Raw genomic sequence first — 24,650 nt, forward strand, 5'->3', positions numbered from 1 at the left:
GAATACAGATAGAAACCAATGTGTGTTTTCACACTTTATGTATTACGTTCTGACCACAAGCAGCGCTGGCTTCTCCCCCTCTTTTTTCATGTTAAAAGGGTGGTCTGAAGTCCAAAGTAATTTTCCTCCTAAATCCCTATTTTTTCAATGTCATAGTCTAAACTGTTTTCCAATATATTTTAATAAAAAATTCTCTATCCTTCCCTAACTACACAATCTAACTGCTTTTCTCTATTTTTTATCTCACTTCCTTTTTGATGGCTCTTTGTTTGATAATTCTAGTGCAGGCTGGGATACTCAAATAAAGCGTAATTAGGGGACAGAGACTGCGGTCACGGCCACAACCTCTGTCCCCTCCCTGAAACAAAGAGTGATTAGTGAAGCTCATTTCAATGTGCTGGGCTAGTCTCTGCAAGCTGTACACTGTGCAATGTGCACAATGACAGTGCACTCTCCTTCTGACTCAAATCAGCGGTAACAAGCCAGCAACACATTGGTGTCACAATTCCCCCCCTTACAGAGACTAGGACCACCCGCGCAAGTAGCATCACTGGTCTCTGCACGCTGGGTATTCTGGCAATGCGCTCTGTTGCAGGCTCAGTACTGCTGATCTAAGCCTGCAAGAGAGTGCACTGCCATTGCACAGCACATAGGGATGAGCACAGCCCCTGAAGCAAGCATCACTGATGACACTCGGTTTCATGGAGGATGCTGGGCTTTCAGGAATGACTGCAGAATCTGACCCTGATGTCTCTTTATTTTTTGTATCTCATCAGGCGCTGGGAGTTCTCCAATGAAGCATCATAGAAAAGGAAGTGGAAAAAAGAAAAATGCAGTTAGATAGTGTAGTTAGGGAAAAAGATAGGTGTTAACTTGCTGTAGATCTTCACTATTGGATCATCTAATGATCCCACACAACTGCCTCATCGGTGCCCTGTTTGAATTAAACAGTGGTCCTGCGTGAGGACTATTGCTTCATTCATTTCTGATGGCTCAGATAGTTTTTAGCTAAATTCTGCTATTTTCAGGAGACCCATAGACAATGAATGGAATCAACACTGGAGCCCCGTTCCTGGGATTAAACGGGGGTGGAGGGGGGGAGTCCTGTTGTATTTAGTTTCCATATTGTATGGTATCCACAGCAAAGACTCAATTCAGTCTTGAACCTACTTCTAAACATAACTTTCACACAGTGAAATCCAAGGAGAACATACAGTAAGTGAACAAAAGAGTGAGTGACACTGTAGTCAACCTTATTAATCAGGAAGTTGTCAGAGCTATAGGACAATAGCAGCCGTTGGCTTATCACTTTGTAAAGCATTTGGAGAATGCATATTAGTTCAACAAAACTATTTTTTATTGGCACTAAAAGCACTGATGTCTTTGATGTCTTTGATTCAAATTCTTGGGTGGACACTAATTCAAAAGACAATATTATCATAGGGAAATTAGGGCACAAGGAAATGGATGTAAAAAAATATGATTGACATCTGTCTTTGAACCGTTCACTCCCTTTCTATACTTTATAAAAGCAGCTCAGGTATTAGGCAAGAGACTTCTTACATAGCGTAGACCTCGAAGGACCTACCAAGAAACTATCAATTCTTCATGACAGTCACTGGATAATATAATCATGTATTCACTTTATCTGACCTTCATTTTTCTACTCTCAAAAGGATCAATAGGTGGGTGCAAAATATGGAATTAATTGTTGGTGTCTCAAAAATTAAGATGATAAATCTTCTGTACTGAACTTTATTTTTCACCCTTTCCAGGAGACGCTACATCAACAACATTATTGTACAGTAAGTGCACAACCTGCAGAACAGATCTTCGAATAAACTGCACATCTTGGCACATTTCAAATTTAATGAACATACTGATCTTAAAGTCACTACACTATATCTAGATCAAGAAGAAGCACTTGCGAAACATGCGTCGGGGTCAGGAGATTCAGCGTGATACTTGGCATCACATTTTTTTGACCCTTTTTATAATTGCAATTATTAGTGACACATGGATGGCACTTATCAGTATGGCAATCCACATAGAAATATAAGCTCTGTGATTGCTTTATTCCTCTTTCACGGCATTGAAAAAGTATTGCATTTCTTTTTGCACGTGCACTTTAGCACAGCTGTTTAATATACGTAGACTGAGCTCACAGTTCAGATCAGGATTGTGTGTTGGAGTCAGGAGGTTCAGTGTGTCACTTGGTATCGCCTTATATTATACTTATCTTTTTTTGAGTGGTGCAGACTTAGGCAATATGTACACGGCATGGGGCATTGGACCCTTCTTATAAGTGCAAGTATTAGTGATACACTGACGGCACTTGACAGTATGGTGATCCGCACAGAAATATAGGCTCTGTCATTGCTTAATTTCCCTCTCACTGCATAGCATAAGTATTGCATTCCTTTTTGCATGTGCACCTTAATACAGCAGATTAATATACGTAGGTTGAGTTCATAGTTCAGATTAGGATCCCTGTTTAGGGTAGGGGGCAATTTGGAGCAGTCTTCCTATGCACACATGGATATATTGTATGCAGATATAGGGTTCCATGATTAATTATTATAACAGCCGGTATCTTTATGACGGCATCTCAGCTACTGTTGGAGATAGAATATTCCATGCATTGCATTTCACATATGTATTTCCCTGTGTATTCATGTGTTTTGCTCTAGCTGACCTCCATATATGTGTTTGGTTTGAGGCACCTTCTTTTTATTATCCCCTTTTGTTTGTATTTATATGCATTTTAGAGCTGTTTAAAATAAAGTTATCTGTTTTATAAACTTTTGAAAACACTTCTTGATCTAGATATAGTGCAGTGACTATAAAATCAGTATGTTCATTCATTATGCGAAGTGTTCCCTACTCCTTGCGTAAGGAAAATGGGCATGGGTAGTGTGTTTAACATTTCAAATTTATCAGGAAAAAAAAAATGTTCATGTGTTGATAATCTTATAAATCTTATAATCTTATAAATGTGCTCCTGTAATGGCTGTGTCTGACTGTACAGGAGCACATTTATAAGGGGATGAGAAAGCGACCTGCGTGTACGCGAAACACGCGTCGGGGTCTCACCCTCTGTCCTGGGTCCGTGCACATTCCTATTGATAAGCTCCCCCTCCTGATTTATGGTTATATGGCCACTTGGGTTTTTATATTTAGGAGATTATGGGGTATAGCTTGCTTTTATTTCTTATACAGCAAGTTACATTGTGTGACTTTTGTTATGGCTGACTGTATTGGTATGTGTTATGATGCACAGAACTTTTCTCCCCTGGTTTTGTGTCTGTCCTGTTTTTTGCTAGTACGCTATTTTGTTACATCTAGACTGTATTGTGACTAATAAATTTGTAATATTTTACCCTACTGAATCCTTTACTCTGTTTGTTCTCCTATTCCTTGAGTATATGTATGGAGTGGAATTTGTATTGATATGGCGGTTTACCTGCTTAAATTATCACCATTTGTGTCTAAAAAGTTACTGGGCATTTTTCTATTTCTAATCTCTTTTATAATACCTGCATTTTCTTATGAAACAGAAGCTTTGACCTCCTCATGTGCCACTTCTGATTATGGCCGCTTCTTTCTAAGTAGCTACCTCAATAGATAAATTCATACCCCGCATGCATATTGATAGATTTGTGTGTATCCTTGAGATTATATGATATCTGTTTTTGTAAACTAGCTACATTGTATGTATATATTTGCTTGTATAAGGTGTTAACAATCATCACTTTTAATACATTTACAGGTTTGGACATTACAGATGTTGACAAACATTGTGCTTCCCAAACCGGTAAGAATTGGACTGAATTGCAATGATTTTTTTGGGGTTCACAAAATAATACATCTGAGAGAGGGAGGGAGAGGGAGAGGGAGAGGGGGGAAAAAGAGAGAGAGGTAGAGAAAGAGTGAGATGGAGAAAAAGAAAGAGAGGGATAGAAAGAGGGAGGGAGAAGGGGAGGTAGAGGGACAGAATGTGTGGAGGACAGGGAGAGAGGGAGGGAGAGGGGGAAAAGAGAGAGAAGGGGTGAAAGAGGGAGAGGGAGAAAAAGAGAGAGGGATACAAAGAGGGAGAGAGGGACATAGAGAAGGAGAGTGGGAGAGAAAGAGTACAGGGAGAGGGGCAGAGACAGGAGAAGGGAAAGGGTGAGAGACATGGAGAGGGACAGAAAAAGGGAAAGGGAGAGTGAGATACTCTGTACTGAATACTGATAACTTCAAATTCTCCTTCAAGCACATGGAAATCAATCAGTTAAGGAAACTTCCAAACAAAAAGGCAAATGTGAACAGGTGCAAGCTAACAGAGCCACTCGATATATGACTAACAATATAGGGTACGCCTAGTCGTTGGCTGTTGGGCTCACGTGAACTGGACAATTTCATATATTCAATGTTTCCCTAATATAGCGTCTCAGAGCGCAGCTTTATTTTGTTAGTCATATATAGAGTGGCTCTGTTAGCTTGCACCTGTTCACATCTGCCTTTCTCTGTGTAAGTGATTAGATCAGTTTTTGGAACTAAACTAAAATTGTAGCTAATAATGAGCAATTCTTAACGTTTGTTGTAAAACAATAGCCACAAGGAAATGAGGAAACTTTCCACTAGAGATGGGGAATAATACATATTGTACAATACACTTCACTATAGTATTATCAGATTATTATTAATTTGGAATTCATGAAAACAGACTTCACATGGCTAGCAACATTTTTAAGTAATATTAAAATTAATATTTCCAAGAGCCCTAGATCTATAGTGTGTCACTTGGTGTATGAAATCACTATTATGTTCTTTTGTTTTCTCCAGAATCCTCATCCCTGACTTACCTGGTGGACACCACAGGGTCGATGTATGATGATTTCATAGAGCTGAAGGCTGTAAATAGTTGGCTCCTGGACCGTGTGACGGCCCGATTCCCTTGCGGTGTTCGCCAATATACCATGGTGGAGTTCAATGATCCAAGTATGTTACCATGACTTTCATTGGGTTTACATTGTAATACTGGATTTACATGAACGTTTTATACTATGAATTGAATATTTGCAGGTTGTTACAATTAATTTACAAAAGAAAATTAATGCAAAATATTAAGAACATACTTATACAGGGTACATTGGAAGCAATACGGGAAAATTCCACAAAACTGCAAAGTACATTTATCAAAAATTATTGATTATAATACGTGAGAATCTTCTAAGTGTAGCGATGAAGGACCATTAATACAATATTAATAAAAGTGTGGAGAGAGAAAGCACAAAAATTAAAAGTATCTCTACAGGATATCACTCCTACCGTTGTATGAAATAGCGTTTGCACCCTTCCTGATTCCTTATTCTCTTACATATTTGTCACAGTTAAATGTTTCAGATCACAAAACAAATTTAAATATTAGACAAAGAAAGCACAAGTAATCACAAAATGCAGTTTATAAATGAAGGACTTTAGTAATACAGGTGCTTCTCACAAAATTAGAATCTCATCAAAAAGTTAATTTATTTCAGTTCTTCAATACAAAAAGTGAAATTCATACATTATATAGAGTCATTACAGACAGTGATCTATTTCACATGTTTATTTCTGTTAATGTTGATGGTTATGGCTTACAGCCAATGAAAACCCGAAAGTCATTATCTCAGTAAATTAGAATACTTTATATAACACCAGCTTGAAAAATGATTTTAAAATTCGAAGTGCTGGCCTCCTGAAATGTATTTTCTGTAAAAGCACTCAATACTTGGTCGGGGAGCGTTTTGCATCAATTACTGCATCAATGTGGCGTGGCATGGAGGTGATCAGCCTGTGGCACTGCTGAGGGGTTATGGAAGCCCAGGTTGCTTTGATAGCAGCCTTCAGCTCGTCTGCATTGTCGGGTCTGGTGTCTCTCATCTTCCTCTTGACAATACTCCATAGATTCTTTATGGGGTTAAGGTTAGGCGAGTTTGCTGGCCAATCAAGCACAGTGATACTGTTGTTTTTAAACCAGGTATTGGTACTTTTGGCAGTGTGGACAGGTGCCCAGTCCTCCTGGAGAATGAAATTTCCATCTCCAAAAAGCTTGTTGGCAGAGGGAAGCATGAAGTGCTCTAAAATTTCCTGGTAGACGGTTGCGCTGACTTTGGTCTTGATAAAACACAATGGACCTACACCAGCAGATGACATGGCTCCCCAAACCATCACTGATTGTGGATGCTCATTAACATTAACAAAAATAAACACTTGAACTAGATCACTCTGTGTGTAATAATGCTATAATATATTAATTTCACTTTTTGTATTGAAGAACTGAAATAAATTAACTTTTTGATGATATTCTAATTTTGTGAGAAGCACCTGTAAATGCAAAAAAAAAATAGAGCTTTATAACTTTATAGAAAATGTGCTTACAGAGAACCTGTCAGCAGGATTTTGCAAAGTAAAGAACATACATTGGCCGTTTTGGTGCGGTAATACTGATTAAAATGATACCCGCGGTGAAGAAAATTAAATAGAAGGTAACAAGATGGCTGGAATGCATCAATTAGAATGGAAAGCACAATGAAAATCAGATATTTCCAGAACCATTGGTGTATAGCCCTAAACCACCAAATAAGTATTGAGCATATGTAGAGCTCCCAGTCCTATCTGTTTTTAGTACAATGTTTCTTTAAGTGGCAAATGACCATTAAATTGATCCTGTCACATTGTGTATGCACGATTCACACATGAGAAGAGCATACTGCCCAATATAAATGAACATCAGAAAGAATTAGATCAAAAAGATCCTTTTATTAAACATCACATAAAACCACAAAATCATAGTAATAGTGAATGAAGTAATCAGTGTTTGGGAAACAAAAATAGATTCCCCAGAACTAATTCAAAGCCTAGGCAAAAATAAAGTGCACCATAAGGGAAATTCCCCAAAAGAAGGGGGGCAGTAAGGTGCCCGTATCATATCATCACCCTGTACATGCAATCTCAAATCTCTGTGGATCCCATAAATATCAAGAAATATATGTATATATCCTAGTACAGAGTAAAGAGACTACTAATGAAACAGCACTGTGGCTAGTATGCAGGGAATCGCCCACCTATGGGGCTATACCTTCTTAGGCTGGTTTCACATTTGCGGTTTTTTTCGTGGTATTTTAGCGCTAAATAGCGCATGCGTTTTTTTTTTCCTATACTTTGCATGGGATGCGCTTATGTGCGCATACACATGCGTTTGTACGCGTTTTTCCGCGCATGCGTTTTTTTGCGGTATGCGCTCGGGCGCACAAAATGCAACCTGTTGCATTTTTTGGGCGTCCGACTTGCCTCAAAAAAACGCATGCGCGTGCAATGCGTTTTTTTACAGCAAGACACCCATTATAAGTCTATGGTGAGCATATGTGCGCATTGGCATGCTTATGTATGCGTTTTTTTGCACATGCGTTTTTTTTTTTACCATTAGTTTAGACAATGGAATTTAGGGGTTTGGGTTAGAGTTAGGGTTAGTTAAGGGGGTTTAGGGTTAGGGTTAGGGTTAGGGTAAGGGTTAGGGTTAGGGTTAGGGTCAGGGTCAGGGTTAGGGTTAGGGTTAGGGTCAGGGTTAGGGTCAGGGTTAGGGTTAGGGTTAGGGTTAGGGTCAGGGTCAAGGTTAGGGTTAGGATCAGGGTATGGTTTGGTTAAGGGTTAGGGTTAGGGTCAGGGTTAGGGTTAGGGTTAGGGTCAGGGTTAGGGTTAGGGTTAGGGTCAGGGTCAAGGTTAGGGTTAGGATCAGGGTATGGTTTGGTTAAGGGTTAGGGTTAGGGTTAGGGTATGGTTTGGTTAAGGGTTAGGGTTAGGGTCAGGGTTAGGGTTAGGGTTAGGGTATGGTTTGGTTAAGGGTTAGGGTTAGGGTCAGGGTTAGGGTTTGGGTCAGGGTTAGGGTATGGTTTGGTTAAGGGTTAGGGTTAGGGTTAGGGTTAGGGTCAGGGTCAGGGTTAGGGTTAGGGTTAGGGTCAGGGTTAGGGTTAGGGTATGGTTTGGTTAAGGGTTAGGGTTAGGGTCAGGGTTAGGGTTAGGGTCAGGGTTAGGGTTAGGGTTAGGGTATGGTTTGGTTAAGGGTTAGGGTTAGGGTCAGGGTCAAGGTTAGGGTTAGGATCAGGGTATGGTTTGGTTAAGGGTTAGGGTTAGGGTGAGGGTTAGGGTATGGTTTGGTTAAGGGTTAGGGTTAGGGTCAGGGTTAGGGTTAGGGTTAGGGTCAGGGTTAGGGTTAGGGCTAGAAAAGTCATGGTTTGGGTTAGTGTGAGGGGCCACCTAATGTTTGGAAAAAACGCAAACGTGGTAAAAACGCACTAAAAACGCATACAAACGCATAAAAACGCTGCGTTTTTTTCATGCATGCTCATAAAAATGCTTGAAAAAAACGCAGCAGTTGTATGCTTTTGTATGCGTTTTTTCAATGCGTTTTTTTACGGGAAAAACGCGCTGCAAAAAAAAGCAAGTGTGAAACTAGCCTAAGCTGAATAAAGTGACGGTGCAAATTAAAGTGCCATATCGGGCTTACCCATATGGGTGAATGTCCAAGTTCCAGGAACGTGCCCCGACGCACGTTTTGCCTATCTGGCTTCCTCAATCTGTGAATAGGACCGCCCACTGGATTCCTATTCATACAAACCACACCAGGGATTTCAAAGAATATTTTTTGGAAACTTTTCACAAAAAATATATATTTATCGGATCAGCTCTTCCTGCTCTATAACATCCAGCCTACAGATCACATGGCAATTTCACATCACAGGTTCCCTTTAATTATAACAGAGACCAACTTGCAAGTGGCCGGGAAACTTCTTTAATAATATTAATCATTTTCCTCATTTACGTTACAGCTGTCGGACCAGTGAGAATAACCTCGTCCAAGAATGAGTTTAATTATTTTTTCAACAGTCTGGAGGCATACGGAGGTGGTGACTGTCCGGAGTTGGCAATGCATGGACTTCAACTGGCATTGGAAAACTCCCCACCCAACTCTTTCATTCTGGTGCTAACAGATGCATCTGCTTTGGATTACTGGGATGCGGCCCTGGTAAACAATATCTACTCTCTAATAGCATCGACGCAATCCCAGGTATGAAAAATAGAGGTATAGGAATAATAATGTAGTTATCAGATGTTGACGACAATAGAATTAACGGATCATTATAAATTAAAAAAATGACAATCCCTCCTTAGATAGATTTGTATTAGTTTATGTGCAGTGAGGGATGTTCAAAATTACCTGCAGTATTTCCTGCGTATGCTTTTCTTTCCCATTCAAGGGAATCACATATTGAATATGGTATCTAAACTATAGGCTGGATGTTATAGAACAGGAGGAGCTGATATACAGTACATCTTCAAGTTACTACTACATTATGCAGGAGTCCAGTGGGCGGTCCTATTCAATGATTGACAATCTTCCCTGTATGAATGTGCATGAAGATATCTGTCAATTACTGAGTAGGACCGCCGCCCACTGTAACATTATGCATACAAACTCTCACTTGGTTATCGTATTACATGGGGCCAGGGGCTCCTTCCCTGTCCCTAATGCTAGGGGCACCCTAGATTTCCCTGTTCCCCGGATTACCTCTGATGGTGAAGATGCTGGGGCCACGTACCTTGGTGAGCTCCTGAATCAGACCTATATCTGTCCCAATTTCCCACCCAGGGAAGTGGGGAGCAATATTGTATGTATATACACAAACCAGACTAAAAATTGGAGGACATACAGGGATAAATAAAAATACCAATCATACAAATATGCACTCACAGACAAAAGTGAGGAATGCCAGGGAGAAAAGGAAGGAAAACCAAATAGGAGATGATGAGAATATGCACACAGCTGAAACACCAAGCAACAATCACAGAGCAACACTCCAAACGCCTCTATCAATGACACCTCCACTCCACACCAGGCAGTATAAGACTAACACTGGTAAAAAAGATTGCCAGAGGCGAGTATATATAGGAGAGGGGAGTGGCCAATACTGAACAGCTGAGATCATTCAATCAGGAAGCTTCAGAGACTACAAGTTGAACAGTTTAACCCCTGAACTGCTAACCGAAACCTGTACCATTTAATATGAAGGATAAGCGCTTCTATTCAATGTAGGAGTACGTGAAATCAGACGCTGCGGTCTTCTGGGCCCACACTATCTTGGCAAACCCATGAGACAAACACTAGCGATTTCAATAAATAAATACAAGTTATACAATATTTTTTTTCTAACAAAACTATATTTATTTCTGCTCTGCTTTTCCACTATGCTGTGCTGTCCACAGATCAGACAGTATGTATAATAGGGCAGGTTTCTCTAATATTGACTTTACACCAAGTAGGCAGGCTTTACCTGGTATGAGGCTGTGCTGTATGCTTTGATCAATCAGTAGGCTCCCCCACTTATTCTCCTCACAGCATGAGTCTCAGAAACAGATAGATAAAGGTACAGAGACTGAGACATGAACCATCATTCCTCCCTATTCCATTTGTCTTCAGTTAAGCCCCCGTTACACATAACGATGTCCCAGCAATCCCACCAACGCATGATGGGATCGCTGGGACATCGTTAGACAGCCCCAGCGATCAGGACCAGCGACGCTGGACGCTGGTTTCTAATGTAAACATTGGGTATCCAGGAGCCGCGGCTCCTGGATACCCGCTGTTTACCTTGGAAACCGACGTACAAGCTGGTTTCCAAGGTAAACATCGGGTATCTAGGAGCTGCACGACTCCTGGATATCAGCTGTTTACCTTGGAAACCAGCGTGTACACCGGTTTCTAAGGTAAACAGCGGATATCTAGGAGCCGCGGCTTCTGGATACCCGATGTTTACATTAGAAACCAGCATCCAGCGTCGCTGATCGCTGGTCTCTCGCTGCCACACGCGATGCGTGCTGGCCAGCGGGAGACCAGCGATTGAAAAACGGCTCAGGCCGCTCGAGCACGATCAGCAATAACCGGCAGGGGGGCCGGTCGCTGATCCCCGTCACACACATGTGTCACCTGATGTGTCACAAAATCAGTGATCTCGCTAGCGAGATCGCTGTGTGTGAAGAGGTCTTTAAAGGGGCAGTACAGAATAAGAAAAACATGGCTACATTCCTTCACAAACAGTGCCACACTACCCCAGTGGCTGTGTCTGGTATTGCAGCACAGCCCTATTGATTAAAATTGGGCAGATCTGGAATACCAGATTGCAGAACCAAATTGAAAACATTTACAGGATTGTTTTTTTTTCTAGTAGAACTCTGCTTTGTTTTTCTAATTTAGTACAAGCGGTGTTGAAAAAAGGAAAGTGTAACCATGCATGGCTGGGCATGAATTGCCTTTGTTGGAAAGTGATCCCTATATATAGGTGGCAAACACATTTGAAGATCGTGTTTTTAAGCCTTGAGAAAATTTAACATCAGTTACAAATCATAGAGTAACAGATAATTGAACTATTCTTCTAATTATATTTCTTTTTCAGGTTTTCTTCCTTATAACCGGTCTTTGCGGAAGCATATATGATGCAGATTTCATGGTCTATCGAAATATCGCTGCTGCCAGCTTCGGACATGTTTTTCAAGTTGCCCTTTCAGACCTGAATAAAGTAAATTCATTTTTATAAGTTATATTCTGTATAGATCATGTGTTGTCTTCAACATTCTTTTAAAATTTATCAGCCCCGAACAGTCATTTCCTTTGCTCCTGTTTTATGCCTTGTTTTGTCTGCACCTTTTTCCACCTTCTTTATATCTGTTTGCCTGTGTTTTGTTTTTTTTTCTGCTTTCTGGGCAGAGTTTAGCGATTTCATATGTTTTTGCCGGATTCATCAATTGTGACTTTTTATAAAGTTTCACAATTTGATGCAACGCCACTCCAGCCCACCCAGTGTATTTTTGAGTATGTCAGTATTTTGGTACATTTTTTGTGCCATTTTGCAAAACTTTTGACTTTTGGCACCAAAAAGTGTTCTTCATTACCTTGAGTGTTGATTCTTGCTTTTGATTGGTCGGCATCATACACGGAGAAGTGCATGTACTCAGAGAAAACTACATACATACACGATTTACGAACACCACTATTGCTGTAAAAGTTAATAACGTAAGGTACTTAGTGTTTTTTGATCAAAGGGCACAAAAGCCATCCAACCACCTCAAGGTGGACCTAAATATGGATGGTCCCATCACTAATGTCCTACCTCATTAACTTGAGAGACTCATTTAGAGTCGAAATGTTGCTGTTTCTTGTAATAGAATATATAATTTACTTACCTACCAACCGTTCTGCTGCGCTAAACTCCTTTTTTATACATGAGTTTGGGGCCTATGGGTCTCCGCCTGACATCACATGTACTACATTTTGGATTTTTGGCTGCCTAGCTCCTGTCGTTTGGACAGGATTATGCAGTACTTATTTATATGTTTATTAATGTCCTACCACTCCATGTGCCAAACCACGCCCCTTATGAATTGGGGACCTGAAAAAAAAACCCAGACATCACTCGCAATTATATCCTTGGCTGGGAAAGATGGGTCGGTAAGGGTGCTGAACCCGGTAGGGGGCCGCCAGTGTTTTTTTTGTTGTTCTTTTATCTGAGGTGTGGACAACCCATTTAAGAAAAATCCTTCTGGTCTTATGCTCAACCTGGTTTGGTGGAGCTGCCTGTTATGAACGCTTTGAACTATAATGTTCTTCATTTTCAGGTCTTTAAATACTTGGACTTCACACTTTCCAGGCCATCAAACAGCTCGGTGCGGCTCTTCTCTGGGGAGTACAGCGCAGGATATAATTCTACAAACTTTGCAGTAGAAGACAATTATACGGCCCTAGTAATAACCACAGATGGGGTGATCTATTCCATACAAGTACTGGGGCCTGACTGTAGGTACCATAATGATGGACATAATATGAACCCCACTCGCTTGATGTATAGTTACATATCTATTTCTCTTTTCTGTAGCTCTTGAACTTCCACTAAAACAGATAATATCAGAACTTTGGGGCTCAATGTATCTCCTGAATAACCCAGGAAATGGAGTATGGACTATAGTGATATATGCAGGAAGTGCATATTCTTTACGAGTGGAGGGGTTCACAGGTAATTTATTATTGTCAATAGTTGTCTATTCAAACTTTAACAACCGGTGTAATATTTGGGGTGCCGGATGCCTGCCGTGTGGTCGATCCATCCATGGAAATTATTCCTATCTCAGTATTTAACAATTACATTATATGAAGACAACTAGAGAGAATATTGATCTTTACCTATATATTATTTTGCAATTTTTGGTTACCGACCATTCTACAACAGATGTGTCATTTTAAAGAAGCATATGATGTTTTGCTTCAAAAAAGTTGAAAGACAAGAAAAAAAGAGTATTTGTTTTTGCACAAAATTCATTTTTAAGAATGTGGCACAAAAAAATAACACGATACAAAAATGAAAATTTACTTAAAAAAGCAAATTATGAATTAGGGCCTTTTTTTCTTCAGAAACAGCACCACTATTGTTTATTGTCTTCTGCCCTATTAAAATTAATATTGTGTTGTCCCACACAAGGGTTGCACTGTAAGGGTATGTGCACATGTAATACACTGCAGGTGCTGAGGATGTCGCCACGGATCCGAGACAGACCAAGAGTTAGGGTACCGTTACACTAAAAGATGCACCAGCGATCCCGACAATAATACGACCTTGTCAGGATCGCTGGTGCATCGCTACATGATCGCTGGTGACCTGTCAAACAGGCAGACTTACCAGTGATCAGCACCAGCGAGGACGCTGGTATCTAAGGTAAATATCAGGTTACTAAGCGGCGAGCATCACTTAGTTACCCAATGTGTACCTTAGAAACCTGCGTGCTCGCACCGGGAGCTGCAAGCACGCAGGTTTCTAAGGTACACATCGGGTAACTAAGTGACGGGCGCCGCTTAGTAACCCGATATTTACCTTAGATACCAGCTCCCAGCGCCTGCTTAGAGCACTGGGAGCCTCGCTGATCATTGGCTCCCGCTGCCACACGCAGCAATGTGCGCTGGCCAGCGGGAGACCAACGATCAAAGAACGGCCCAGGACGATCCTGGACGATCAGCGATACCCTGGTGAGATCGCTGTGGTGTCACAAAATCAGCGATCTCGCTAGCGAGATTGCTGTGTGTGACGGGGCTTTTAAAGGTTTATTTACATTGACTTTACTCTCCACGCAGGAAGAAGCAGTGGGGGGTTAAATGTGACAGAGTAAACTGTAAAACAGCAAAATAGACTAAAGAAAGCTATTAAACAGTATGCAGTGTTGAAACGGTTAAACTGGGATTCTTATAACTTATCAGTCCGGGGAAAGCTTGATTGAAGGGTCTCTTTCTCCCACATTGGCACCAGCAACAGCGGCGCTTGCAGTCTCTGTAGTCTCTCCTCTGGATGAAGCTGGATCCTCAGGGGTTAAAGCAAGGAGCAGGGAGATGCTGTGGACCTAAGTCTCCCCTGCTCTGAGTCTCTATATAATACCCCGGCTGTCTTTCCACAAGAACGACATTGCGCAAACTGGGAAGTCTCTCTGCCACACTCAGAGGCTCCGTCCTGTCACCGCAGTCACCGGGACTGCGCACTCGGGTCACTGTCTCTGCACTGTTAGGAGGGAAGTCTCCTCTGGTCATGGAGGTTACCGAGTCCATGTACTCACATACAGCTCTCTCAACATCTTGTCTTACAGTCCCAGTCCTCTGATGGGGAGTTCTTTCTCTCTGGGCGCACGGTGCTGAAGCCTGCTCTCTGTCTGGCGTGCTCTGCTCTGTCTCTGGCGCGCTCTCCTTTCGCGCCCTCAGCCTGAACAGCTTCTGGTCCACCGCCCCTTCTCTTCCCTCACTGCCCCTTACAGTCACATGGTGCAGTCGGTCCAAGCCAGAAAGTCTTCCCCCCTGGAAACCTGCTGCCCAGCTAGGTGGTTCCGGACATGGAGCAGGGGAGGTAACCCCCTTTGGGCTCTTCTTCCTCTTCACCCTCTTACACACACAAAGTCTTTTTTAGACAGATGAACCCGCTTAGTTTTTTAGGAGGAAGATGATTCAGAAAATGCCAGCATTTTTTTTCCTGAAGTGTCCTTTTTAGCATCTTTTTGTTAGTTTCTTGAGCATTTTTTTGTTTTTGACTGCAGACATTTTTGAGTGCTTTTCCAGTAATTTTACTCGTGGTTTTTTGGCCATTTTTTATAACTTCTTTGAACAATGAAGACATTGCTGCCAGTTTTTAAATCAAAAACACTTGCACAAAAGGATGCCTGAAAGATGTGTCTAAACCAGTGGTTCCCAAACTCCAGTCCTCACGGACTTCAACAGGTCATGTTTTCAGGATTTCCATAGTGTTACACATGTGAGAGAATTTCTGATGCCTTGTTGATACTTCTATCACCTGTGAAATACTAAGGAAATCCTGAAAACATTATATGTTGGGGGCCGTGAGGACTGGAGTTTGGGAAACACTGGTCTAAACAGACATGTTTTTAGCCTTCCTATTGACTTATATTAAAAAAATAAATATATAGAACGCCTACAGAGCAGAAATTAACTGAAAAATGGTCAGATCACTATTTTAAATCACTAGAAAGCCTGAAGTGGTTAAAAGACGTCTAAAAACGTAAAGTCGTTTTTGCATTGAAATGCAGTTGTTCATTATGTTTAACATCCATGTAATGCTTTTTCAGGTGGTTTTCAGAGTGAAATCCACCTGAAAAAGATGTTGCAAGCACAAATTCTTAGGATAAAACCTTAGAGGTTTATTTATTTATTTTTTTAAGGATTTGTATACTGGAGGCTAGACGTGGTTGGCCTTTCACTCTTCGTACGTGCACTTTTTGATCTCTTTCAGATGTAGTTGAAAGGTTTTATATTTGCTATTTATACAGATATAGACTAGGAAGTCCATACAATTGCCAAGAACGTTCTCACTTTTGATATGACCAGCTTACTTAACATAGTTCTTTTGTTCTTTTTCAGCTGTGAATATTTCATGTAAGTATCCCCTTAATTTAACATGGTGGTGGAGGGGAGAATTATAGGAGGAGATGGGTAGTCTAGATATTACTTTTTGGTGTTTACCTATAGATTAAAAAAATAATCCTTAATTTCTTTTTGTAACAGCGGCAGAGAATTGTTCCAAATGTCACCCAAATGCTACATGTGAAGAGTATTTTGGCTCGGTGGAATGTAACTGCAAGGACGGATTCATTGGAGATGGTTTCACCTGTTCTGACGTAGATGAATGTGCCTACTCTTGGTCAAATAATTGCTCTTATGGCATATGCCAAAATACTTTTGGCTCCTACACTTGTGTTTGTGGAAGTGGCTTCAATTATAGCTCAATGGGCTACTGTGTTGATATAGATGAATGCGTCAGTCCTGAACTAAACCGTTGTCATTCATCTGCATCATGCATTAACTACTATGGCTCCTATTACTGTGTTTGCCAGTATGGGTATTTTGGTGATGGTTTTCATTGCGAAGTTGATGAATGCAAAAATGGAGCTTGTGGCCTGGGGACTGAGTGCATAAAATCACTCGGGTCTTACAGCTGCTCTGATCCATGTTCAAACTACACTGTTCTCGATGAGCCCTGGAGAAGTACATCCAATATGTACGATTACCGGTATAACTGTGACTATTACAAACATGGATGGTATCGCTTTATTGGCAGTGGAGGTGTTCGCATGCCAGAAAGTTGTGCACCAGAATTTGGTTGTGGTACACATGCCGGAATATGGTTGAGTGGCACACATCCAATGCTAAGTGATGGTGAGGTGACTCGCATAGTTTGTGCCAGCTGGGGAGGATCCTGCTGTTTATGGTCATCATCGGTCAAGATAATAGCCTGTCCTGGAGGATACCATGTATATAGACTGGATGGAACCCCAAGTAACGCATGCTCTTTGTCCTATTGCACAGGTATTTATTTTTAAGTACATTACTAACTGTAGTAAAAAGCCTAAAAATTCAGATTGAACACACATGGGATTGTAAGATGGCCTGCTCACATTGGTGACATAATGGTTACAATCCCACCAGCTCCACCTTTCAATGGAATGCCCCCAACAGTCTGGAAACGGCCTCCGATTCCCTCCTGAAACACCAGCAACCAATTCTCCCAAAGGCCAGGAGTCCTGGGAAATCTGGGACAGTTGGCAATTATAGTTACAGCTGATTTTATTTCCCTAGTTCTGATTTTTGGAATGCTGCTATAGAATACAAAGAATGCTGCATTTTGATGCCCAAGAATAGGCTAGTCCTTATAGGAACTAGCCCAAACAAACTTGGCCATTTAATAAGACGAGAACAGCTCTTGTCAAGCATACTTTGTATTAGATGAAAAGATAGGTCTACTTTTTCTTCAAGACATAGTGCTCCACTTTTATCCATAGGCTATGTCTGGCACTGAAGCTTGAGGCTACTTAAATTGATGGAGTAGTAGACAAATTCAATAGAATAGATTGACACGGGTTCTGGAAAACAAGAAAACCCTTTTTTCCCTACAGATTAAGAATTGAACAATGATACTACACTTTCTCACAATTAGTGACTTGGCTGCTTGGGATATTTTCACTTGTTTGATGTTGATCTACTTTATGGGGATCACGTATCATTACCACATTATTGTGTGAATGGTAACAAATAAGCGCCATAAATTATAGCTGCTATTGCTAATGAGAATCATTGTAATTTCAAAACATGTAAGATTTTCTGTAAAAGGCACATTCCACAATGCAGTCATTGACATATCGTTGGTCTATCTGATAATAACACATCGCTGCCCAGAGTTCAATGGCTCTACCAGGATTCAGGCACCGGTTATCATGTCATCTCATAGTCAGCAGTCACCAATCACCAACCTGAAGACTTGGTTGATGCAGAATTTTCCTTTTTTTATTTTCAGATCCTTCCACAGCAAATAATACAAAGAGCTGTGCAGCAGATGAAGATTGGAAAATGAAAGATGGAGTTTATGGATGTCACTGCAAAAACCAATATGAAGTGGCTGGTATGTTTGTTATAAGGAATATGATACATGTTATTCACAGATAAACATTAGGATCAGAAAACACCAAGTCTTTCATATAATTGACACATTAACACAAAACCTCATAGAAAAATGCAAAAAATGTAAAAGGTTATTGAAATATTAATGTTTTAATAGACGTGAAGCTAATGATTTATTCCTTGCGAAAATACTCCATACAACATTAACTAGCTGGAACGCATTTCGGGACGGTTTCTGACATTGTCAAGGGCCATTATTTAATGTCGTGACAAGCCAATCAATATCCGAATAGCAGGAAAATAACATTCAGTGTACCCTACCTGTAATATGGACCCTCAAAGAGCATATACACCACTCGTAACACACAAGCAGTATGACCAAAGGAAATATCATATTAGGGTGAGAGGTGGATGGTACAAGTCACAGTTCAGAAAAGAAGGAGTTCACAATTTAACTATATATACTGTATACTATTGTATGAAAAATCCCACCTTGTTTCTTCAACTATTTATAGTATTGATCCATCCCTAATCTTCAGCTATATCCCTACTTGTCTATGGAAGCATTCATATATGTACTTTAACAAGGACTTTTCACTTTCTTTAAATCTGTTATTTTGTATCTGATTTCAATATATATAGATATATTTATATTTATATATATACATATATATATATATATATATATTGTGGATTAAATAAGTTCATGAATTGACTAATGCTATGTTTTGCAACAATAAGGTTCTGAAGGTCTTGAGACATCTAACTGGTTTTACCCAGCATAAGATGTTTCTTGTGTGGCACCTTGGTAATGAGACAACTTTTTATAGGCCATCAGTTGAACCAGCTGATATTATTTGTCACTAAGTGGCAAGATTGTTTTTTAATTACTGACAGATGCCAGCTGTTGTCATGACTTTCCACCTCTCTTTCTTCATGTGTTCAATACTTTTTCCTTGTGCCATTTCTCATTTTTACACATAACTTCACCTGTGTGGATTGGATAGGTCGTTACTAGAGTTGAGCGATACCAGCCGATACTTGAAAATATCGGATCGGAATGGATCGGCCGATCTTAAAAAAAAGTATCGGTATCGCCGATTCCGATACCGGGAACCAATGCAAGTCAATGGGGCCAAAATATCGGAATTAAAAAAAACCCTTTCTTTCCTTGTAGGTTAATTCTACATGAAGAAAAACAACTAAGAATAACGTAGAATGTATTGTGGGAGGTGGAGGAGACATTAAAGCCATAGAGGTTTAGCCCAATCAAATGGAATAGCAGGAATTAAACTTTTTTTTTAAAGACGTTAGGAGTTACAAAGATATTGACTATGTTAGCCTCATTTATATTTTGCCAGACATGTATGTCTTCTTCTTCTTTCTTCTTTCTTCTTCTTTCTTATTCTTCTTCCTTTTTTTACCTTCTTCTTCTTCTTCTTATTCCTTTTTTTACATTCTTCTTCTTCTTCCTTTTTTTACATTCTTCTACTTCCTTTTTTTACATTCTTCTTCTTATTCCTTTTTTTACATTCTTCTTCTTCTTCCTTTTTTTAAATTCTTCTACTTCCTTTTTTTACATTCTTCTTCTTCTTCCTTTTCTTACATTCTTCATATTCTTCTTATTCAACAATTATTATTCTACATATTCAACTTCTTCATCTTCTTCCTATTCTTCTTCATCATATTCTTATTTGTGTCAGGCATTCCTGTAGTTGTTATCTAGAAAAGTTAGAAGTTTACACCTTCCGTTCTGCCTGTCACAAAAGATTTACAACAGGATTTGTCCGCGTTCAGTTTGGCCTGCAGCAGCAGGCCTTTTCCAGGGGCACCACGAGGAGGAACGGACTCACCCCCATACACTGCTTAGTCTTCTTCTGCTTATAAATAAGATAATATCATTTGCTCAGAGTATTAGTCTTATGCTTAATGTTCTTCTGCTTTGTTTTTTTATGCTTCTTTGTCTTCTCTCTCTTGTTGTTCTGCATCTTGGTGGTTGTCTTCCTGTTCTTTGTCCTCTTGAACCAGCTGACGGTACTGGCACCCGGAGGGGCAGCAGAAGGAACAAGAGCCAATGGCACTACCGAGGACCAGCTGACGGTGCTGGAACCCGGTTACTAAGCAGGAGGTACCTGTGCTACAAAGCACTACCAAGGACCAGCAGACGTTGCCAGAACTCGGATACCGAGATGGAGGCACCTAGGCCAAAGGCTTTGCCGAGAACCAGCTGACGGTGCTGGAACCCGGATGGGTAGCATAAGCTGCAAGAGCAAATGGAAATAGCGAGGACCAGCTGACAGTGCTGGCACCCGGAGGGGCAGCAGAAGGAATAAGAGCCAATGGCACAACCGAGGACCAGCTGACGGTGCTGGAACACGGTTACTAAGCAGGAGGTACCTGTGCTACAAAGCACTACCAAGGACCAGCAGATGTTGCCGGAACTCGGATACCGAGATGGAGGCACCTAGGCCAAAGGCTCTGCCGAGAACCAGCTGACGGTGCTGGAACCCGGATGGGTAGCATAAGCTGCAAGAGCAAATGGAAATAGCGAGGACCAGCTGACAGTGCTGGCACCCGGAGGGGCAGCAGAAGGAATAAGAGCCAATGGCACAACCAAGGACCAGCTGATGGTGCTGGAACCCGGTTACTAAGCAGGAGGTACCTGTGCTACAAAGCACTACCAAGGACCAGCACACGTTGCCGGAACTCGGATACCGAGATGGAGGCACCTAGGCCAAAGGCTCTGCCGAGAACCAGCTGACGGTGCTGGAACCCGGAGGGGCAGCTGAAGTTACCCCTGAAAAGCAAAGTTGGCATGCCGCAAGCTGGCCGCAGTTACCGAATCACACAGTCCTACAGGGGGTGCTTGTCCTACTGGCACTACGGAACAAGCCTTTCTTACCAGAACCTGCAGTCCACATAGGAAGCACCTAAACTGCTGGCACCCTAGCCTCGGCTAACCCAACCGCAACACGACATGGCAACTTGGGGTGGCAAACTGACATTGACACTTCCCGGAAACAGCAGGCAGGGCTGGAACCAAGCTGGGCAGGAGGGAGTACCCGTGCCAAAGTCAGTTATGAGCAGCAACTGGCGATGTTGGAGCCCAGGGACAAGCACTTAGCAGGCTGAGGCCTGATGTGCTGTCAATTGGGAGGCAGCAGGACAGATTGCCATCAAAACAGCAGGGGAACAGCTGACGTTACTGAACCCCACAAACACAGGAGCTAGTGTTTTACTCTGTGAAGATGGCACTTCCGAGCAACAACTGGCTGTGTTGAAGCCCAGGGACAAGCACGGAGCAGGCTGAGGCTGCATTGAAGAAATTTTAAGATCGGTTGTAGACTTCTACTAATTTTAACCAAGCTCCACTTAGGCCTGTGGCTTCACTGATTTTCGTATTTTCCCTGTCCTCCAACCCCGCCAGTTACAGCTCCGAAGTGGCGTCTGCACAATCCACACTTGTTCCTGTGTTACAGGTGTTCAGTCCGGTCAGTTAATCCCCTGATGTGTGTCCGGCAATGTCGCCTGCTCTGTCCACATTCCCATAACTAGTTATGGGAATGTGGACAGAGCAGGCGACATTGCCAGACACACATCAAGGGATTAACTGACCGGACTGAACACCTGTAACACAGGAACAAGTGTGGATTGTGCAGACGCCACTTCGGAGCTGTAACTGGCAGGGTTGGAGGACAGGGGAAATACGAGAGACAGTGGAGCCACAGGCCTAATTGGAGCACGGTTAAAAATCAGTAGTAGTAGGACTGTGTAGGCAGCAGGAGACTTTGCCATCCACACAGTAGGGGATCAGTTAGCGTTACTGAACCCCACTGAGACACGGGAGCAAGTGTCTCTTTCCGTGTGGACGGCACTTCCGAGCTACAACTGGCTGTGTTGAAGCCCAGGAAATAGGAGGGTGTAGGCAGAGGCCTACTGTCTTTGGAATGCGGAGACAGCAGGAGAGACTGCCATCCACACAGCAGGGGAACAGCTGGCGTTACTGAACCCCACTGAGACACGGCAGCAAGTGTCTCTTTCCGTGTGGACGGCACTTCCGAGCTACAACTGGCTATGTTGAAGCCCAGGAAATAGGAGGATGTAGGCAGAGGCCTACTGTCTTTGGAATGCGGAGACAGCAGGAGAGACTGCCATCCACACAGCAGGGGATCAGCTAGCGTTACTGAACCCCACTGAGACACGGGAGCAAGTGTCTCTTTCCGTGTGGACGGCACTTCCGAGCTACAACTGGCTGTGTTGAAGCCCAGGAAATAGGAGGGTGTAGGCAGAGGCCTACTGTCTTTGGAATGCGGAGACAGCAGGAGAGACTGCCATCCACACAGCAGGGGAACAGCTGACGTTACTGAACCCCACTGAGACACGGGAGCAAGTGTCTCTTTCCGTGTGGACGGCACTTCCGAGCTACAACTGGCTGTGTTGAAGCCCAGGAAATAGGAGGGTGTAGGCAGAGGCCTACTGTCTTTGGAATGCGGAGACAGCAGGAGAGACTGCCATCTCCACTGCAGGGGAACAGCTGGCAGTGCTGAACCCCACTAACACTTGAACGAATGTGTTTGGCTCTGTGGAGATGACACTTCTGAACACCAACTGACGCTGTTGGAGCCCAGGATCAGGCGTGGAGCAGGCTGGGGCCTACTGGATTTTGGCAGGTGTAGGCAGCAGGAGACTTGCCATCTCCACAGCAGGGGAACAGCTGGCAGTGCTGAACCCCACTAACACTTGAACGAATGTGTTTGGCTCTGTGGAGATGACACTTCTGAACACCAACTGACGCTGTTGGAGCCCAGGATTAGGCGAGGAGCAGGCTGGGGCCTGTTGCTTTTGGCAGGTGAAGGCAGCAGGAGACTTGCCATCTCCACAGCAGGGGAACAGCTGGCAGTGCTGAACCCCACTAACACTTGAACGAATGTGTTTGGCTCTGTGGAGACGACACTTCTGAACACCAACTGACGCTGTTGGAGCCCAGGATCAGGCGTGGAGCAGTCTGGGGCCTACTGGATTTTGGCAGGTGTAGGCAGCAGGAGACTTGCCATCTCCACAGCAGGGGAACAGCTGGCAGTGCTGAACCCCACTAACACTTGAACGAATGTGTTTGGCTCTGTTGAGACGACACTTCTGAACACCAACTGACGCTGTTGGAGCCCAGGATTACGCATGCCGCATGCAGAGGCCAATGGGCAGCGGTTTTTATGGAGGTTGTTGACTACTACTGATTCTAACCATGCTCCACTTAGGCCTCTGGCTCCACTGTCTCTACTATTTACCCTGGCCTCCAACCCCGCCAGCTACATCTCTGAAGTGGCGTCAGCACAATCTACACTTGTTCCTGTGTTACTGGTGCTCAGTCCCGTCAGTTGATCCCCTGATGTTTGTCCGGCAAGTTCGCCAGCTCTGTCCTCATTCCCACTACTGGGCAGTGAGGGAAAGGTATCGTCCCTGTCCATGGTTACTGGCCCACGCATCGGTGGTCAGGTGGACCTTGCTACTAACGGCGTTTAGTAGCGCATGTTTTATTTTGCCCTCAACATGTTTCTGCAGGGCAGGGACGGCTCGCCTGCTGAAATAAAAGCGGCTGGGCACGTTGTATTGGGGGACTGCCAATGCCATTAAGTCCCGGAAGTTGTCAGTGTCCACCAGCCTGAATGACAGCATTTCAACTGCCAGAAGTTTGGCAATGCCAGCATTCAGAGACTGTGCTCGGGGATGGTTTGCCGAGTAAGGGCGCCTTTTATCCCATGCCTGTGCTACCGATGGCTGTGATGGATGGGAACGTGCTGCTATGGGTGGAATCTGACAGGGTCTCCGGACAACAGTGGCAGAGGTTCTTCCTTGGCGATCCTGTGAGGAAGCCGAACCAGCAGTGTGTGAGCTGGAGGAAGAGGCCCCAACACGAACTGAAGAGGTGGTATGTGGTGCTGTACGTTGGCCTACGTCTTCAGGGTGTCTCTACAACTCCAACTCGTGCTTGGTGCGCACATGTTTCCACATATATGTGGTATTGAGGTTGCTGACATTTCTCCCTCTTTTGACTTTCTGATGACACAGCTTGCATTTGACAAAGCAAATGTCATCTGCAACTGTGTCAAAAAAGGACCATGCACTGCAAGTCTTGGGAGCGCCCGTTTTGCCTTTGGAATGAGGAATGCTCCTAATGGGTGCCGAAGTGGAGGGTACAGGCAACCAAGTCTTCCCCCTCCCTCTGCCTCCTGTTTTGGCCGGTAGGGGAATCTCTTCCTCCGAGCTGCTCCCATCACCTTCCTGTTCCTCACGCCATGATGGGTCAAGGACCTCATCATCTTCCCTCCCCTCTTCAAACAGCTGCTTCTCCGGGGTTGTCTCGCCAGCACCGTACGCACCAGAAAGTGGCAACTGAGTCTCGTCATCATCTGATGCGTACTGAGGTGTGCTGACCATAGGCACTGGCCCACTCGCCTCTTCAGATTCAGAGGGACAAAGAAGTTGCGCATCACTGCATACTCCCTCTTCTTCACATTCAGGAATGCTGCTTGGCTGGCCCCCTCTTTCCAAGCCAACAGATTCCGAGAACAGAAGTAGAGACAGTGATGGCTCCTGTCCATGTCTCTCTGACTGCCTGGGCACTTTGGCAGGTGGTGAA

At 42.9% G+C, this 24,650-nt stretch overlaps 1 protein-coding gene across 1 annotated transcript in view; it reads left to right on the top strand.

Annotated features, from left to right (window-relative positions):
• The first annotated feature begins 1,573 nt into the window (after window positions 1-1,573).
• The window catches only part of LOC141047856 (uncharacterized), a 359,889-nt gene continuing 336,812 nt past the window's right edge, over window positions 1,574-24,650 (top strand). The window contains exons 1-11 of the mRNA XM_073543184.1: window positions 1,574-1,685; window positions 1,776-1,805; window positions 3,770-3,814; window positions 4,828-4,983; window positions 8,853-9,091; window positions 11,475-11,597; window positions 12,694-12,871; window positions 12,951-13,088; window positions 15,980-15,994; window positions 16,124-16,924; window positions 17,910-18,014. Coding sequence (XP_073399285.1) covers window positions 1,634-1,685; window positions 1,776-1,805; window positions 3,770-3,814; window positions 4,828-4,983; window positions 8,853-9,091; window positions 11,475-11,597; window positions 12,694-12,871; window positions 12,951-13,088; window positions 15,980-15,994; window positions 16,124-16,924; window positions 17,910-18,014 — 1,882 coding nt within the window. The 5' untranslated portion in view covers window positions 1,574-1,633. The remainder of the gene's footprint in view (window positions 1,686-1,775; window positions 1,806-3,769; window positions 3,815-4,827; window positions 4,984-8,852; window positions 9,092-11,474; window positions 11,598-12,693; window positions 12,872-12,950; window positions 13,089-15,979; window positions 15,995-16,123; window positions 16,925-17,909; window positions 18,015-24,650) is intronic.

Source organism: Dendrobates tinctorius, unplaced genomic scaffold (genome assembly GCF_039654945.1).
Source record: "Dendrobates tinctorius isolate UK_male_01 unplaced genomic scaffold, ASM3965494v1 ptg000129l, whole genome shotgun sequence".
Classification (NCBI taxonomy): Eukaryota; Metazoa; Chordata; class Amphibia; order Anura; family Dendrobatidae; genus Dendrobates; species Dendrobates tinctorius.